This window comes from Notolabrus celidotus, chromosome 9 (assembly GCF_009762535.1).
Source record: "Notolabrus celidotus isolate fNotCel1 chromosome 9, fNotCel1.pri, whole genome shotgun sequence".
NCBI classification, from domain to species: domain Eukaryota; kingdom Metazoa; phylum Chordata; class Actinopteri; order Labriformes; family Labridae; genus Notolabrus; species Notolabrus celidotus.
This window is the reverse complement of record NC_048280.1, coordinates 21,261,275-21,281,479: the sequence shown is the minus strand read 5'-3', so window position 1 is coordinate 21,281,479 and position 20,205 is coordinate 21,261,275. Positions and strand designations below refer to the sequence as shown.

Sequence of the window (20,205 nt, the reverse complement as noted above, 5' to 3'; positions counted from 1 at the left end):
CACCCTGGACGGCATGTCCAGAAACGGCTGCCATGTGAATATGGTCATTTGAGGTCAGTTTTAGCATCCTGTGTTTTTTATGCCTGATTCATTTTTGAGGATAAATGGAAATGCAGTTCAGCAACTGTTCCTTCACTTTAAAACATTCATTTCAAAATCAATTAATAGGAAGTCTCTCTTTATGGAGAGTTAATACTAAGCACCCCTTTAAGGTTCAGGTTGGACTCCAGGTTATGAACAGTTAAGGACATCAAACAGATCTGGGTGTGACAAAGAGTTGAGTCTATGATAAGAACTGAAGCAATACACAGAGTAGCTGCACCAGCATAATATCTAGGGCCACGCTTTATCCCCGTCTTTATGTCCAAGTATCATGTGCAAATACATTTTTTATCTTTAAAATATATAATTCATCATTATATCTTTTTTTATAATTTTGGTAAACTCAAATAAAAATGTCCAAAACAAACAATGATACAGCCTCCATATAACAATACTTCCCCTACTTGATCCATCAGAGACAATAACAAAAATCTATGAATGTATGCAAAGCCATATGTTTAAAAAATAATCACAGATATTGGGGCTCTATAATGAGAGAAAAATAGGAAAAATTCACAGATTTATTTCACTTCAGTCCCCACATACTCCATACATGCCAAAAGGCACCCTAAGTTTGGTTTACTGACAACAGTGTGCTGCCACGTCAACTTTACATTAGAAAATTCTCATAAGCTGCTTGATAAACATAGAATAAAAGCTACTTTAAATACTTTAAATATGATTGAAATGTACAGGATATCAGACAGTTCTATAGTTAATAAATAATATAATACATCAGCATTTAGTGCATGTTGATGGTCTTCTTTATGCAATTTAAAAGCTTGATTAGAAAATACTTAAAATTTGACAAAATATCACTGAGAAGATATAAATATTGATTTCATAATTCAAACAGGCATTTACTGCATTTATCAATAATGAGCAAGAAAATGTCAACAAACAGAATCAATCTCAAAATAAATGCAACATGATTCAACTGAATTGATATAGTGAGGAGATATAAAACAAACATAAAAAAAATCAGTATTCATTTCTCCTATCTTATTTTTACAAGGCTATCAGAGAAGGATGTCTGACCCTACTCTTTCCATTAGAATAAAAAAAGAAGTAGAAATTTCTCAAACACTGATCTGGCTTTCATTGTTTAACTATAACAATCCCATGTTTCCCCTCCATGTCACAGAAAATGCAGGTTTTTCTTATGTCTCAGCTATAGTGCATAAAACGCAGGAAAACAATTGCCTCTGCATTGAATATGATTTTTGATGGGCGTGGTAATTAATAGTTGTTTCCTTTTTAAAATCTGCCTTTGCAGCTGCGTGATTTGAAGCAGTTCCAGAAATAAAGGAGAAAAGCTCATGATTGACAGTTATGGAATAGATGAAGGACGGATCCATTAGATTGAGGTGGATATAGAACCATTACAAATAATGCCACTGCCAAACCCTGAAAGAGGAGAGCTAGGGGAAATAATATCAAAGGCTCATGGAAAGTACAAATTTTTGGTGTTAGGTGCAGACAAAGGAGGTTCACATCAGGAGCACTCAGGGAACTTCTAAAATTGACCAACAGCGCCCTCCTGTCCCAGATTTTTACAATTGCACTTTATGGCGCTCTCAGTGATCTGGCCTGAAATAATGTTCATTTTTAATGAAAGACTTCAGACTGTGCATGAGTGCAACCATGCATGTGTACTTTCAAATGCATAAAGTTAAAGACTCTGATGATTTGTGTTCCTGTTACAGGTTCACTGCCCTACAGTTAAGCTGTGGAGGACTGCATTCTGACGCCTGCTAGTCTTCATGTCACATTTACTACATCTTTTCTCTACACGAGGCCAGTTATATCCAGTGTTTACTGTTCCATTTAACAGTCATAATAGGAACAAAATGTGACTTGATTCCTGACCTTTTGACTGGATTGTGTTCAGACACTTCTTTCTTTTTCTAGCTAAACTGACAACGAAAAAAGTAATAACAGTTATGTCAATAAATAAAGCTACAAACCCGAGACATAGAAAGGCAAATTTGATATGCTGTAAAAAAAAAGAGATGTTTTTTTTTTTTTTCATGTGTTTAAGAGTATCCAGAGGTAACCTGTTGCCATGTTACTGCAATTATTTCCTGTGCAGCCAAAAGAGGAATACAGCTCTCAATGGTTCCAAAACCTTTAGTGGTTATTTATTAAGCAGACAGAAATGGTCTGTTTTCTCTTGCTTGGGTCTCACAGAGTGGAGTTAGGATCATATGAACAGAGGAAAATGTATTTGAAGTGACAGTACTGACTATGCTAAGAAAAAGGACAAGATGAGGTGGCTGTCTTTTTCTTCTCTCTTGGAGTCTCTTGGACTTAAAAGCTTATACGATAAAATAAAGCTAGAGGTAACAGTTTACTTTCTCTGACTAACGTGACTGATATGTGGTGGGATAACTGACAAATGTCTACTTGATGTAAAGGTGGTGGATGGAAGACATACAGAACAAACACACCTTCCACTGCCATGACACCTCACTGAGAGTTATTCAGCTACAAGAGGAGGTAAAAACTAATCTAAATTCATAGCTCTTTGTTTTTGACTGGTGTACAGTAGGACCCCATCATCTACCACCCAACCTTCCCCTTCCCCAACCTATGATTTACGTCAAAGTTGTCCACAAATGCTGACTTTGAATAAACCTTTAAATTTCCAAGCATTACACAAGTGAGAAACTTTAGGTCTAACCCAAATCAGCATCTATGGGCAACTTCCTCCTGTTTTTACTTCAACCCACAACCCTCTTAGTTTCTCTCTCCGGTCCTGTCAGTGTGTGTGTGTGCTGACCTCTGTTCTTGTCACGTGTAGTTCTGTCTATCAAAGCTGCGAAAAGCTGACGGTGTGGCCAGCTTTCTCATGGAGAGGCTGTCAGTCTTTGCTGTTTCAGGCCGCGCTCCAGACTTGCTCCTGAGGAAAGGGTTTCTGGTTCCTGCCAGACCCCGGCCCCCTGGCCCAGGTCCCCTGTCTGCCCCCAGACTCGGTCCCCTCTCCATCCTCTCACTCACTGACAGGCTCTTCCGGTGCGGAGGAGCCAGCGTGAGGGAAGGATGGGAGTCATCTGAAGAGCAGCTGTTTGCTCGCTCCAGCCTAGAGAAAGGGGAGCAGAGAGGGGCCCCACTGGGCCCACTAAGGCCCCCTAGACGAGGGGTATCAGGGGCTGGGATCAAGTCCTCAGGGTCCTCTGGATCTGATTCGGTATGACTAAGCTCTGCCTCTCTCTCTGGGTGAGAGGCAGAGCTAATGTCTAGGGGTTTATCAAAGGGGAATGAGGTGGATCCAGGGGAATGAGAGCGTTCTACAGGTGTGTATGGAGCTGACACACAGCGTGTGTCGATGCAGTCTGTGATGCTGGTGTACTCTGCAGCTTTCACCTGGACTCCTGCCCCTAGGCCACCGTAACAACCTCGCGGGGTGAACATGAGGCTGTGGGACTTGACAAGAGGAGGCTCATCCAGGAACCCTGTGCCTGCTGTGGAGAGGTAGCGGCTGCTCTTGGAGCGTTCGAGGAGTCCAGCGGAGGGAGGTGGGGATGGTTCCATGTCCCAAGGAGGTAAAGTGGTGTCTGGTAAGAGGTGGGCAGAGCACAATGACAAATCAGCTGCAGCACTGTCTTCAAACATGGCTCCAGCTGTTCCACTGCTGCCTGCACCGCCGTCCGAGTGTCTGTCGCCCATACCGCTGGTGGCGGCGCTGCTGAAGTCCCGGCCTCCCGGCAGCACCGTCTCCATGATATCTGACTGCAGTGAGGAATCTCTCTGGAGCTGTGGGACCACACGGAGAGGATCCAGAAAAACCTCTGCAGGCCCAACCTCCTCAGATGTAGAGACATAGATATCAATGCATGATGATGGACGGTGCTGCTGGGAGACGGACAGCGTAGCCAGAGGGAGGGGCTTAGACTCCTTGGTGGCAGCGGCTGAGGACACTGATTGTGAACTGTTGGCCCGGTGGAGACTTAGGGAGCGCTCTTTGAAGAAGCTCTCAGCTCTTTCAGTTCCACTTGCGCGTTCACCACCACGACCACCTCCGACATAAAAAGAGTGGCTCCTTGTTCGTGTAGCTAAGGTGGTAGGAGAGGGAGGGGACATGGAGCCCTCAGCTGTTCCCTCTAGCGCCTCCTGCAGGCGGTAGGCATTTCCTTCTGTGCTGTTAAAGCTGCTTTGACGAAGGATGTATGCCGCCTCTGCACACTCAGTCTGGCGGAGTATGTAAGCTGAGTCTGTGCAGTCAGAAGAAGTCCGGGATCGTGCTTTGTTGACCTCCCCACGCTCGACACCGGTCACACGCTCCAGCGCCACAGCAATTCGACCAATCAGCTCTTCCATTTGGGCAAGACGGATGTCAACAGTCTGCAGTGAGGCCTTCATGAAGTGTTCCCTTTCATTTACTTCCTCCAGACGCATTGCCATATTCTCCACCCTGATAAGGAATAGAAGAAGGGACAAGACATTACAAGTATATCAAAGGAGGAATTATCATGGAGAGATACATTAACGAGACCTCAACAGAAACATGATGTGGTCATTTGAAAAGAAAGAGGCATCAAAGTAGGGTTTTCATGCACCACTGAACTGTCATGCAAGAAAACTGACTGAGGATTTTGTTTCAGAGGACCACACTTATTTATAAACACTTTTTTCATGGATTTTTTTTCTACGTAGCTCTCTCTGACCTTTCAGAAGTGACTCTGATCCTCTCATCATTGGAGGAATGGAAACGGTCATCTTTCTCCCTGAAGTACTCTTCTATGCACTGCTCCTCAAAGTCATGGACTTTCTTCAGCTCATCCTCAGTGATGAAAAGTTCTGTGGATGGAAGAGTTTAAGGAAGTGATAATGCCACTGTTTCATAAATCACAATTTGAATGTTAGAATAAAAACAGCTTCAGTAGAATATACTAAAACAGTTCATAATACTTTTTTTAAAAATGATTGATTGATTGAAGTAGGAGCTGTTAATGTTTATCTGTCACTCACTCAGCCCATAGTCCCGCTCGTCGTCGTCATGCTTGCGCCAGCGACAACACAGATGTTTGAGGACCATGGTTATGTGACTGAAGATGATGAGGGGAGGAGGAAGGACTGGGCGCTCATGGAAGGTCATAATAAGTTGGTACCGCTGGAACTTCCAGACCTGATTGGAGATGGACTTCACCTCGAAGAAAGTATTACTGTGATGATGGACAAAATACCTCATCAGCCAAGAAAGATTACATCCATTGAGAGCTTAAATGAACAGAATCAATTCAACAGAGTAACAACAAAGGTCATAACCCAATCCAGTCAGAATACAGGCTGATGAACTAATTCCCTTTTGTTAGCATGCTCCTGTGTTGCATAGTCATAGACTGTGTGTGGAAATAAATAATAGAATAAAGAAATATAGAAAAATGTGACAGAAACTGATTTTATATGATGCAATGTATCACAATAATGGTATTAAGACTCCAACTGAACTGCTGGTTTTATCCATTTTACTTTTTGCTGATTACATTGACACACGTGTAGAGGAGGATGATACTCCCTGCTACATGGATTATTAAAACACACTAATAGACCTTTTTTATTATTATTATTATCACGGCCCACACCTGTGGAACACCCTAGCTGAAGATATGAGGGCTGCACAGAGCATAAATATTTTTAAAAGCAAACTCAAGGCCTACCTTTTTAGTCTCGCTTTTAACTGAGTTTTGTCTTTATTCGTAACAGTTTTATTTAGTCATTTATTTATTATTTCAAATTTTAGTCACTTTTATTCAACTTTATTTCTTTATGTACTTATTTATTTATTTTAAGTTTTAATGGTTTAATATTTTAGTGTTGTATTATCTTAGAAATGTATTTTATTTTGGTGATTTTAGTTTCCTGTGTTGAGTTTTAACATCTTATTTTACCTCCAGTGTTTCCTCATTAAGATATTATGAGAGGGTTTCCTCAGTTTGTTCAGCAACTTCTTTTTCTTTTTACTTATTTATTTTATTTCTATTGTTTTATTACTATTGTTGCATATATTGTGTTCTTAACCTTAGGATTTGGGGTGGGTTTGGGGTTGGGGTGGGGGTGGGATTTTTTTCTTAATTTATTATATTTAAGGTTGTTTTTATGTACAGCACTTTGTGTTACAATGCCACTGTATGAAAAGTGCTTAATAAATAAAGTCTGATTGATTGATTTGTATGATAATGTTGAGCAGAAAGAAGCCCTACTGCCTTGTTTGAACAATTTGCTACCAGCTTTTAATGAATGCAGCTCAACAGCAGCTCAACTGGAAACCACTGTCACTTTCTCTATTCCTCACATGCACACACACGAAAATCAAGAAAAGTTTGAAGACAGTTGCGTCTAATTAGATACTGCTGAGTGCAAAAGCCACATCTTAGTGATGTTTTTTGCAAGAGTGTGGGAGGACAGCAAACATTTATTTTTTAACACCATGCTGTCAAAAAACATGTATTTCAGGCCGTGAGCTGTCTGTAAAGCAGCGGTGCGGAAAAACTTATATAATTCAAGAGCTTACGTACTTGAACACAGCTATGAGGAGGTTGACCAGCAGGATGTTGGCGACGAGCAGATAGCAGGCCATAATGGCAGGGACAATCCAGGCACCCGTCTTACAGGGAGGCAGGGCCACTACCCCATCCTCTGTAGTGATGTTCTGCCCACAGGGGGCTACACATGGCCACGAAACAAACACACACATACAGGTTAAGATGAGGTTTACCCTGTTAGTAGGTACAGACTTGAATCAATCATAAATTGTTTTTTATAGAAATTTGTAAATGCATAACAGTTTATGAAGACATGCACACAAAGCATCACAGCATGTAAACAGAAGATACAGCTTGAAATAAAAAAGTGTTTTAAAAAAAAGTACAAAAATCAACTCTAAAAAGAAAAAGTGAAATATTAAAGCCAAAACTTAAGACTGATTACAAGACAAAACAAACAAATAAACAAATAACAAGACAAAGACACATACAAGTGCTCAAAAAGCATAGCTATCTAGTTTGCAAACAAACAAGATGCACAATATGTTCTTATGTTTCTTAAAAGAGGGACTGGAAAAAGCTGACATTATAATGGTGAGGACTCATGTTCAGAAATGTGCATCTGAAAACAAACACACACAAAAATGCATTCATCATGTTTCACGACAATTTGTGTTCTCAATATATTTAAACATGTAGACAATGTTTAAAATATATTGTCACATATGTGTGCCGTAGCTTCATTCAGCAATGGTTGATTGCTTTGAAAAATCTGAAATGTATTCAGGATACACGGTATGTTTTTTCCATCTGTGATGGTTCAGTTGCTGTGGCTTATCTGGGGAACATTCAGCATTTGTTCTCAGTTTGTTTGCCTTTCAGATTCATTCTAGTCATGCTCGTTATTGCTTCATGTTCAATTGTTTCACACAATGCAGCCCAAAGACAGAGAACTGAATTAATTTTTCTATTGTTTTATTTTTACTAAAACAAAATTTGATTAAAAACTCTGACAACTGAACCACTTGAAAAAACAGATTACAGATGATGAAAGGTGGCTGATTTATATGTTCTGCTGTGGAGGAGTGTATGTTTTTATATAATTCTTGTGGTGTGTGGTAATGATATTTACATTTTTAGTTATTTTTTTGTTTAATTTTGGAAATATTGGCAGAAGTATTTTAGCAATGTTGCAATTGCTCCGGTGAGAAGCTGAGCTTGGAGGGTGATATGTGACAGATGGTACAAACATGGCAGGGTCACTTCTTCAAATGACACAAATTAAGAAATAAATACATAAGTGAGAGAAAAAGACATCAAGGAACTACCAAATCTTCAATTTGATAGTTCCTCTTGATGTGACCAGAAACAAATGCCATTGAAATGTTAGGACCATTTTGAAAAGTGCTTCTGCCATGTAAGAGAGCCATTTGCCAGCCAGTGCCAAAATTAGCAAGGGTGAAGTTGCCTTTATGATATATCCTCAGGTCAAACTACTAAATACTTATTTAGAGCTATGTATTATTCATTGTAGGCAGCATTTTTGACACATCATCATTTACTTTCAAATTCTCATAGACAAGCTTCTTGTTTAAAAAAAAGTCTTTTCAGAAACAACATATGACCCAAGATCTCGAACACATGAGGGCAACTTTAACCTTATAGCCTGTGGAGTTGCATGCACACTTGTGTCTCAAGTGGCCTCTAGTGGTCGGAGTTGGCATGACATGGTGGAAATGTGAGGATGATGAGGGAGAGGTGGGTGAAAGTGGTTAAATTGAGGCCTCTATCTATGGATTTACTGGGATTTTGACTGCACTGGGCAGTGTTGGATGGACCATGACTACGCCAGCTTCCAAGAGTTCGAATGTAATTTTCGGCCGGCCAGAGTTTTTCATTCAGCCTGTGCTGTAACTTCCTACTATGCATATCTGAAACAAAGAACGAAAACATTATTTCAGATCTCTTCTCTTTGGGCCACTCCTCACAATCTGTACACACCATCATATATACAGCCATACAAAACGGCAACAGACCAGCACATGAAGGCACTCGTACTCTCAAGACTTTTTCTAACAGACACTGCTCTATGTTTGGTTTATTGAGTCTTTGTCTACTGGGTAACAAATAATTTAGGGGCAAAAACGATCAAGAAAAAGTGACAGTTAACAGATATATGTATGTGTAGACGCAAAAAGCTGAGTTACTGAAATGAAAAATAATGCAGATTTTTTTATATTGAAATACAAATTGCCAAGCACTTCCCTGTACTTAAATGTGTAGCTTATCTTACCGTGCAGTGTAGCGTATAGTATTCTGTTTTAAAACTGAACACCTGGAGGAATTACTGAGCATTACATTTCATTTGCCCGGAGAAAGATGAGCATTAAGCCATATTAAGCATCTCTATATCTCTTCAGGTCAATTATTTTTCCTAAAACTAAGAAAATTAAAGTTGATTGAAAAGATCTGACACTCTGTCCCAGAACTTACGGTCAATCTGGTCGGCAAACACCTCTCCATAGATCATCCAGTAAGGCATAAAAAAGATGTTCCTTGCCAGCATCCAGGATGGGTCTTCATTCGGGTTGAGGATGGCCTGACGCGCCACCCCAAAACTCATCAGCACCACCAACATGATGATCACAAAATACATCATGTCGATCATCTAACGGAGGAAATAAGGAAGGGGGGAAGAGGAGGATTGTCAAAGAGAGAGGGGAAGAAGTTGGTAAGAATATTTTTTTAAAGAAAGAGCAATGGTAAATAGACTTGTACTGATATAGCACTTTTTCTAGTCTTTCTGACCACTCAAAGCGCTTTTACACTACTCGTCACATTCACCCATTCACTCACCGATGGTAGAGGCTGCTATGTAGTGAGGGACCATCAGTGTTAGCTAATCTCATTTGTTTACATTCACACACCTTTGAACAACAGAGGGAGCAATTTGAGGTTCAGAGTCTTGCTCAAGGACACTTCGGCATTTGACTGCCGGAGCTGGGATTGAACCGCCAGCCTTCTGATTGATAGACGACTGACTCTACCCACTGAGCCACAGCCATGATAAAACATAAGGAATCAAAAATACAAGGGAAGAAGTTTAAACAAAAATGAGACAACAAAAGTGAAGTGTGTTAGTGGGTTTCAGCAAGACAAGCACAGAAAATGATGATTGGCATTTGTATTTTTTCATCACCATCCCTCATGTGACTCTGAGTTAGTAAATCAAACCTCAGTTTACTTTTTCCTGGACAACCTGAACACACCATTTACCATGCACTTGATTTAGTTTAGTTCCAAATTTCTGGCACAGTAGCATGTGTGCATGCAGGCGAACAGCCATTGCCCACTGAGCAAAATGTATTTATTTTCATATTGAATGTGGGCAGTGCCAAGTGGGGTAAACAGAACACACACACTTCTCTACTGTTGGATCAAGCACGAGACAAAAGATATTTACTAGGGTGGAAGTAAACGGCCAAATTACCTTCAAAGTTAATTTTGCACGTGTCTGTGCCCTTGTATTGAAGGTTTAAAAGCCAACATGAGAAAAACCTCCCTCTGAGTTCATCTTTATTTCAATGTCTTTGTAATTAAATACGTAAATTGTATTTATATAGCACCCCTTCACAGACAAAAGTCACAAAGTGCTTTACAAAGACAAAAATACTGAAACAGAAACACAAGAAAAAAACAGGTAGCATAAGATTGGCTGTTGTTGATCCACAGGTCTTTGAGGAACACAGTCCTCGATACAAAAACAAAAAACAGCTTAGAGTGCGTTATCTTTCTGTATAGCTAATAAACACCAAAGGGGTTTTTGACTTCAGGAATTTTACCCCAGAACTAGGGACTTTACCCCTGAACTACGAGTGTTTCGACCGGAGGAACCAGGGTCTAAATTTAGTTCAGGGGTAGATAATCTCCCCCCTCAAAAGCCCCACCTTTTCAAAGGTCCTGGGACTTTCGGCTGAATGTAACAGTGTTTATGGAGTTTACACAGCTGTTGTAACACAGAGGGAGTTCCTGGGAATGCATACTAGTTTAGTTTTTTATTAAGATATCACAATATTATTCAATATCGGTTTTCTCCATACGTACTGGCCTGATTTGCACAATCTACCTGGGACTTCAGCCCACAGTCGAAACGCAGACACCAATGGGGCCACAGGAACCTTTTAGTTCTGTTGGCTAAAAGACCCCGGAACTCTTGGTCGAAATGCACCTCAAATCACCTGGGCCAAATTAGAGCTACATTTGTCACTATTATTGTGATCACTTTGTTTAAACAACAAAGTAAGCAGAATAGAAAAAAAAGCTTTACAGTATTTTTGTTAAATTAATGTATTATAAATACTACAAGAACAGAAGGCAGCCTTGGAGGATGGTGGCATTTCTTCTGTTATACGTGACTAACAAAACGGCTTCTCCCCCCTCGCTAAATTGTATACAACCCCCCCCCCCCCCCCCCCCCCCCCCACCAGCATTGTTCTGTCCCATCTAAATGGTGTTTCTCAGATCAAAGACAGCTAATGTGCTGAGGTACACAGCAAGTGTTAAAGACAAGTGCATATCAGACAGATACCAATTTGTGCTTTTGATCCCTCTTTTTTTTGTGCATGAGCTGCTCTGATCCTTTGCTCTTTGAGATCAAACAATGAGGTTTGGGGGCATATGAGGCCCCAAGCCTGAACACCAAATACAAATTAATCCTTATCTGTTATGAGATTCAGAATACTCTGATGATCGGCAGAGACCACACTACATAGAGGGCAAACGCAGACAAAGTTAGAAATGAATGAAGAATACATGATGGTGAAAGAAGTGAGAGAGATATTGGGGGCAGAGAAGACTCACACACATTCAAAAACAGTCAGAGGCGCACATCAAATGACAACCCCTGCCTCCTCTCACCATCTTGCCGATCATCATCACATAAGGACCCAGGTACTTGTTGACCCCAAAGATGTCCAGCAGCCGGATATACCAATAGATGATGTTGACGCAGTAGATGACCCGCCCGTAACTCATGAGTGGCGGCTCCTGGAGACGCAGAACCATGCCCACAGAAAATATGAGGATAGCCATGAGGTCTGTGATGTTCCAGTACTCCTGAAGCCACACCTTCACCTTCTGTAACAACTTCCCCGGCTCTGACATCAGGATCTGACCACAAATGAGTTCAGAAATGAAGGAAAGATAAGGAATGTGTTCATTAACATGATTAGGAGGGAACACTGAAATGAGCCCAGAAAGGGGTTGAAAGAACATTATTTTTTTCTAAAAAGCAACACATCTTGATCACCATTAGAGGGCAGTATATGTTCACCAATCAGAGGCTAGTAGTAGGCAGATGTCTGAGGGGGGCATTGTTGTGCAGCAGATAATGATGTGACATAATGATTAATGCATTTCATACACTTACAGTAAATTCACAGCAGAAGAGACATTCTCATAATGCTAAATACCTCTTTTTTTCTTCTTTTTTTTTAACCAAATCTTGCTATTTCTTTTACACCACAATGTCCCCCTTATCTCTATCCCTCCCCTTTACTCTTTTTTTTAATCTTCCTTTCTTGATGATCATCATATGTTTTTTTTTTGACAATATCTCATGAACTGTTTGATTTTGTGGACATCACCTGTAACCTTTACCCTTCAGTGGAGGATAAAGGTGACAGGTGATTTTTTTGTGACAAGCTTTGTGTCTTCAGGCCATCAGGTACTGTTGCAGAACAGAAGTGTTTATGAACGGGGCACATAAGCATGTGGATACTAGAAGGATCTGTTTTACCTCTCTCATCTTCTCGATGCCGTTGGTGAAGATGTAAGCGATGACAATCCACTCCTGAGGAGAAGGCCACAGGTCCATCTTGACCAGGACAATGTAGTTGAACAACATCAGATAGCCTACGTAAGCCATCTACATAAATTAAAAAAAAGCAACAGAGGAGGGAAATCAGTATAACATTTGTGCTTTGTGTGCTTTTTAGAAAACTGTACATCAATACAGCTGAACCATCTCCGTACACAAATTGGCTGAAAGGGCTTTGTGTGAGTGCTCATATCCAACAGTTGTTTAGCGAATGATTGACCCTAGTTACACCTTCCTTTAATGAAGGGTTTCAGATGTGATAATAGAGATTTGATGTCAAGCCACCTGATTGCTGAACCTCCATGCTTGGCCTGAAAATGTCCATAATGTGTCTCCTGTGGTTTTATCCATTTAAATGCATGACAGCTGTCCACTTTCAATTTTTCCTCACTTCTATCTAGACTGGGGCTCGTCATGATTCACGAAGATAACATTTAAATCACAATATCAACCTGGCTGTCTCATGATAAGGTTTGGAGGATCTGACATAAATGTATTTATGTAATATTTCTGTGTTTTTCTCATTAACAGGTAGGGATCTAACATTGTTTTGCTCAGAGATACATTATAATTTTTGATTGTCCATTCTGTATGCCTTTAGAGCATTTGAACTGAATGAACACATTCAACAGAGAGTTGGACAGCTTTGAAAAACTGGTTTTATGTACACATTTTTATTTAGAAAAAGGATGAAAGCCTTTTTTGTATTTGAATTACACATCAAATAAGACAAACTGTGTACAAATGTTCTTTAAGTCTGTTATTCAATCTCCTGAACACTAATTCAATTCATGTGAAGTTGGCACGTGAAGTGACTCTTACTACGTTTGACAACTTCATTCAGTACCACATGCACAGTTTGTTATAAACCTGTTCAGCAGATGTATAAATCTGGCAATGAGGTAATTCCACGTTTGGAGCCTAGGAAAACACATCATCTTTTCTTTGAGTGTGATAATGTTATTCACAGTGTATTATTTTTCCTTTGACCTACAGGGAAGAGAGGAGTTGTGAGGATGAAGACGAGGAGGGGAGTAATACAGCCAGAGAATAGAGAACAGAATAAAAAAAGACAGTGAAGATATCTGCTCAGCGAAAATAAACAGTGAAATCCCTGCTGGTGACGTTAAGAGATGTTTTCACTGGGCAAGCAAATTGAAGGAGCCCAGGCCACGGCTTGTGAAACAAAAGATCAGCTTATATTGACATAACACTCAAGCTCACAAAACACAGACTATATGCAGACTTTAAAGACATCTAGAGTAACAGAGCAGGCTGTAAAGAGAGAGGTAATGATACACATTACACACATACTCTCTCATACCAATAGACACTCTAAAACTATAAAACATATATTTAGTTATTGCACAGTTTTTTTTCATTGGCATATGCTGCAACTCAAAGGTTCCCTTGTGTTTACACCTTCAATAATAAAACCCTACTTTCCCTTACTCCTCTGTACTTTTCTCACCATGTTGCTTCCAGCAGACTTTCTATCTATTTCACACAAACTTTCCTCCCCAGTAAAGCTAGGTAATGACAGGGTGGAACAGGAGGTTAATGACAATAGAGGCACCCTGACAGGAGAAGCTAACAGCAGGGAACCAGGAATAGATGCGGTTGCAGAAAATACAGTACGCTCTGACAGTGCCAAAGGGAAGTGGAGTGTGTGGGTGGTGCTGCTGAAGCTGACACTGACCGTATGGAACCAGAACTTGACAATTGGAGCGTTGTAGAACTCGTATATCTTGCGTCCCATGGGTATGAGGCGGTGGCGGTTTTGAACCTCCTCAACGTCCTTCTTTCTTGATGTCTCTGTGGTTACCTTACCCAGCATTGCCTGGGGGAATGCAAACCCCACATGGAGCGAGGGAGGAAGGAGAGAAAGATTCAAGGGATAGAGAGAGTGGGAAGAGGGAAGACGTGGATTGGAAATCAAGAGGAGGAGGTGTAGGGGAGATACGGAGAGGAATGAAAATGAAGTATGTGGAAGAGAGGAGGTGGAATGGGAAGAAAAGACATAATAGAAAAAGAAGGGAAAAGATAAGGGGGAAGGAGTTACTATATGACTACAGCAGAGTTTAACACCAACATCAAAGAAGCAAGCACGGGCAATGTGATCATTCCAAAATGTGAAATGTGTGTTTGAGGTGAAGTGTTGGGTGAAGGCTGGTCACACAGTATGACACAAACACAGACACTCATGGATTGTGTCTCAGACAACAAGGAAGCAGAAGAAAGACAAGATCATGAAAAAAGAAAGAAGACAGAAAAAAGGAAAGATAGAAAGATAAGACAAAGATATTTCATTTTGACCTGTGACACATTTCTTTATCCATGAGAGAGGGATCAGAGTCCACTGTTTGTATGGGGGTCATGGTCTCTTATGTCAAAGCATAACCAGACCTCTGAGGGAGTTCATTCATGGGGTTGTATTGTATTGTATTCTGTCCTACAAAGACAAAACGCAGTGACTACATCCTCTTCTAAGACTGACTTATATCTTGTCACTGACTGTCTTGTCAATTTTCTAACCCAAAGTTTGATAATCTGTGTGCTAGGGACTCCACAGTACACATACTACAGTGTCTGCCCCTAAAATAGCTAATAAAACAGCTCAAGTATGGGAGCTATATCAAGTGACGTGATAGCTGCAGCCTAAGCTAAAGCTCAATGTTGTTATTGATTTCTCTTTGGTGTTTGCTGCAAATGGAAAACATCAATTTGTATTTAATCGCATTTGATTGTTAGGTTTGTTATTCCACACAATTACATAAAGCAGTAGATAAGTCAATATGTTATGGAGGGGAATAAAAACAACAGCAAACTCATGCAAAAGGGTGCTAGCTTGGGGGATCTAAGTTTCTGTTGACTCTAGCAAATTCTGAGTGATTTTGTGGCCAAAAAATGAATAGCAAATTAACTTATTGTTTAGCTGCAACTATTGTTTGGGTAAAGTTATCAGAGAAAGCAGACATTAAATGTGCATTGGCATTAGAGGATTAGCGTTATAAGATAATTACATACTTTCTGCTCTTTTCACTGTTGTGGTCCAGTCTGAAAACCTCATACCTTTTTAATCTAAATTGTACTGCAAATGTAGTTACTGCACTCTGTCTTTGTACACAGTATAACAGACCTGGGCAAAGATAAGACATGTGAAAGTCTGTCCAAACATCCTCTCTCAATAAATACAAGTTTAAAGAAGAAATAATTAAGTAGACAAGGGTTTTCTATTTTTCAGACTATGTGAAACATATATATCCCAAGTTTAGTCCTGGGCACACTTAAATATGGCCTTTGGGATGAAGAGATTCAGATGCCAGTGTGTAAATCACCCCATGCCTTTACTGTATCGAACATGCACATTTTGCGATCAGCAAGTGGACACCAGCTATAACACAAGCTATGACATTCATCACAGTGTTGTTTATCTTAAGCATCTGAGCCTGGGACAATACAATCTCCCTCTGTGGTGCACCAGACCGTGTTAATCTGTATGAATCTCTGTGTGATTCATAGGTTTTCTGGAAGTGCATTTGTACAGTCACAAGCCCAGGCAAAGAACGGGACTCATTGCAGATGCGTCCCCTGGCAGAAGTGTTGTTTGTTCAACACCACACTGCCTCAAGGACTACATGTGCAAAATGGCCCCTCTGTGAATCTTTGCGCTAGCTTACTGGCTGTGCTTTATGCAAATGAAGAGTATGTACAGTGGTGCTGTAAGGCGTTCAACTTCAGTTCAATCGTGGAATAGAACAACCTTAGATCATGTTAGTATGTTAAGATTGACTTTCAACTTCAGGTCTTGAATTTAACAAACAAACTGGATCTTGGTATTGTCTCTAGCCTTGATTGGATTGAAATGGAACAAGTGCTAATTCTGCTGCACATTCATGTCTATGTAGATGGACCAACTGTTCCACTGTGAGCAGGGAGAAGGTGCTCAGACTCTGCATGATTTAAGCTCTGCAGCAGCAGGCGGACAAGGTTATATAATGCAAAAGCCTGGCCTCCCATGCTCAGCAGCAGCCGACATGCTGAGTGGTGAGCTGCAGCAAGCCATCAACGATGTGAGAGAGTGAGGGGCAGCAATCGGCTCGCATACAGTACTGTACCTTAATCAGAACTGAGCTTGAAGAGAGAGGGAGAGAGAGACAAAGAGAGGAAGAGCTAGAGAAGGAGAGGGAGCAGAGCTCAAAAGAACAAAAGGAGTAAAGGGAGAGCCGGGCAGAGAACAAGAGGGACCAGAAGAAAGGCAGAGAGAAAAAAAAAAGGGAAACAAACACGAGGGAACCCACAAGCAGCGACAGACTGAGACGCTACAACTCCACGACCATGTCTTTGCTGAGACAACAAGAAACAGTTATGGCTGGTTTTCCTGGAAGGATCCAGTCAGCCAGAATAGAGAAACAAGTATGTGTGTGCAGAGAAACACTGTCTAAATCTTGACCACAAGAGACACAGAATCTGGGTTGTGTTCACTCATCAGTTCTATAATCTGAACAAGTATGTTTCAACTAAAATCTTCATGTGTGTTTAGATTCTGAGATGCGGGGCTGAGGTGGGTTCTCTCACCACGGAGTTGTACTGCGTCTCACAGTAAGATCTTACTGTGAACTCCATGTCTTCCTCCTCTTTCTCCTTGACTGGTTTCTCTGGCTCCTCCTCCTCTTTCTCCTGCAGGTACGCCTCCTGATCTTGTGGCATGTAGGACATCTCATCTTTGTTCTTGAACTCCAGGCTCAGGATGGACGGTGGCAGAAGCAGCCCTAAGATCACCTTGGTATTGAGGAAGATGAGGGGAGGGAGAGGGGTTGGGGGGAGAAGAAAGTTCGGGAGAAGAGCAGATGTAATAAAGACCTTTGGTTTTATGTGCAAACATGAGGGAAAACAACCTTTATTTTCTGTCTACAACATGCACATTTGAAACTCACACATCCTAATTGAACCCTACTGAACCCTTCACCAGCATACCACAGCCTGTAAATAGCTAAACGACAAAGCTTTGGTATTTATAAGAGCAGAAGCAAGGGATCTCATGGTGGAAGTCAATTAAAAAAGCATTACTCCACACAGGCAGCAAGGGGGCTGTGCTGCCAAGATGGATAAGAACACACACCTGCATCAGCAAAAGAAGGCAGACGTGCTGTAAGCACTTCAGACACATATTGGCTTAAAAAGAAGCGCATCACAGTGAGAAGAGCATGGAGAGGAGTGCAATCAAGTGTCTATTCTCTCGAGAAGCAGCTGTCTTCTAATTTAGCACTTTTGTTTTTGTATTGACCTCTTCTTCAAATATCTGTTAAAGCTCCATATTCACCAGTTTCGTAAAATGGAGAAAATGTGTGTAATAATCTAATAAAACATATAAGATGAGGTGAGTTATAACCTGACACAAGAGGAGTAGTGACAAGTGAGAAATAAAATTATAACCACAGCACAGAAAGAGATTTCTCCACCTCTCCTGTCATCAGTCATCAAAGGAGTGGAAAGAAGAGATGTCAATAGTGACCGACCGATGTGTGAAGAAATCAATGCACTCACTTTACATTCATAGTCCTTTTCTAGCCTCCAGTGACACACTCTAATGTGAGTCAGACTTGTGGACGATAGTCGCCGACTATCCTCACAACTACAGCAATTCAAATTTTGCTGATTTTATTTGCGGTACATCGAGAACTTCTAAGGGCAGTGATTCTTGTTTGTTCAACTTGTGGTTTTCCTCTCTGTCTTTCTGCTCCGATGAGCTTACAGCTTTAAGCTTGGGGCTTGCTCTCTACCTCACTCCTGCAAAGGCCAAACACAACTTAAAGCAGTTCTTGCCTCCTCTGCTACGAGAAGCTAGCCATCCTGTCTCTCTTTCTGTATGAATAAGTGTGGACTCAGCCATCCCTTTAGTGGGTCCTGAGGAGATTCTTTATTATAAATAACTGTGCCCTCTCTGATCCCTGTAGCTGCCTCCTATCACACCACCACCAGATGTTCAGAAAAACCCACATGAGCAAAAACTGCTGGAAACTCAACCATCAGTCTTAAATGAAACCTCCTCCCTGTATGTTCACTACATTACCCTGGATGTAACAAATCTGAGGCCCTATTTCCAGGTATTCGTTAACAATTAAGGTCATCTATTCTGTCCCATCTGGTTTACAGGAACACTTTGTGGGCTAATGCAAATGAGGCTGAGGAGGAAGTTTAAGCAGGATGGCAACCTTGAACAGATACTAGCTATATTCCTAGATTTAACTGTCCAATAAGTCTCAACTATTGGCTGATCCTCCTCCACCTTTTCCTCCTCCTCTGCACCATCACAAACCACCTTGACTGGCTGAGCATCAGGTAACACAGTCACTCCTACATTACATCAAGTTATCTACAGAAATTTACTTGAATTATTTTTCTGCTATTAAAAAAATCTGAACAAACAGAAGTTATTAAAAAACTTTTGAATTTTAACAGAACCGCAGGGGCTTGATTAGCCATGATTACAGAGAAAACAATCTGAAGCTTGATTTGTAATTGTCAACAGATTAATAATGTCTGTTGAGTCCTGGCCTCCCACAAACTTTCAGTAGTCTGCTTTTCACACTCCAGTGCACTCTCTCTCTTCATTATTGGGAAGTGAGTCGTCATGGTCTAACCGCAGTTAAAACCTCTCAGTCCAAAGAGCTTGCAGCTTTAGCTTGTTAATTCTTAATTGCAAGAACTTTGTTTGAAGGAAGCTCCTTTTTTGAATGGTGCAGTCAGGGTCAGATCTATGTATGAAGTGTATATGGGCATTCATTGCACAGTAAAGTGAGTTATCTTAACTGAAGGCTGATTTTTTGGTACATGATGTGATCAGAGACTCAACCAAGATGTGGTCAACCATATCTGCAATGTTCCTACCATCTCTACTTACCTACAAAATGTTCTATATTATCTCTATGAAGCAATTTACTGATGCTAAATTTCAGAGACATATGAAGAGTTCATTTGCAGAAACAGATAACTCAGTTTTTTATACATTTTCAAAATACATTTCTTTTTATATATAGATTCCTGATAAAGTAAAATGTTCAAGATATCTCTGATTAGCAAAGTCATTTTGACTTAGTCAAAGCCACCCAACCTCAGTTGATTGATCATACCAAAAGATAATATTAAAAAATATATGTTTATTGAAACATTTTTTTAATTTTTCAAAAGTGAGTTTACTGTTTTTGCAAATGAACTATTAGAAGAGCAGTTGATTTGTGTGAATGCTAAGACGTTGCATGTGGGGAAAACTGTGCATCACTGATCTAAAACCTTGTCCTGTGCCACTGCAGTAGCTTGTTGCTTATGCCAACATACAAACCCATATTATAAGTGTCCTTATATGTACATGAAAATGCTGTTTCTCATTGGCCTGCTTTTAACATGGGCACATTATGTCCAAAACAACCCTTCAGTTTTAATAAGTTTTCTAAAGGAAGGTAATCAGCAGTTGTCTTATGCTTCACATCCCTACATTTCCTGCACATAACACCTGGGAGATGTCATGGACAACCACTCTCCACTTTCCTGTGAACCACTCAACAGACCCATATTCAGCAGAGTGGTTTGGGCCATCTCTACAGCTTTCGCAAAGAGGGAGGGGTTCTTCTCATTACTTTTGCTGTTCAAATTTTCCCAGGCAGTCTGAGGGGATTCTTGTTTTCCAGTACAACCCGCCTCTTTAAGACCAAATACTGGAGTTGCAGTGAGGAAAATATT

At 40.6% G+C, this 20,205-nt stretch overlaps 1 protein-coding gene across 3 annotated transcripts in view; it reads right to left on the bottom strand.

Annotated features, from left to right (window-relative positions):
• Window positions 1–327: 327 nt before the first annotated feature.
• trpm3 (transient receptor potential cation channel, subfamily M, member 3) overlaps window positions 328–20,205 on the bottom strand; it is a 158,522-nt gene continuing 138,644 nt past the window's right edge. For all 3 annotated transcript variants that reach the window (XM_034692533.1, XM_034692530.1, XM_034692531.1), the window contains 9 exons: window positions 17,044–17,247; window positions 14,165–14,305; window positions 12,385–12,513; window positions 11,505–11,756; window positions 9,081–9,255; window positions 6,621–6,768; window positions 5,074–5,267; window positions 4,770–4,902; window positions 328–4,516 (listed from right to left, as the gene is read on the bottom strand). In XM_034692533.1, coding sequence (XP_034548424.1) covers window positions 2,896–4,516; window positions 4,770–4,902; window positions 5,074–5,267; window positions 6,621–6,768; window positions 9,081–9,255; window positions 11,505–11,756; window positions 12,385–12,513; window positions 14,165–14,305; window positions 17,044–17,247 — 2,997 coding nt within the window. In that variant the 3' untranslated portion in view covers window positions 328–2,895. The remainder of the gene's footprint in view (window positions 4,517–4,769; window positions 4,903–5,073; window positions 5,268–6,620; window positions 6,769–9,080; window positions 9,256–11,504; window positions 11,757–12,384; window positions 12,514–14,164; window positions 14,306–17,043; window positions 17,248–20,205) is intronic.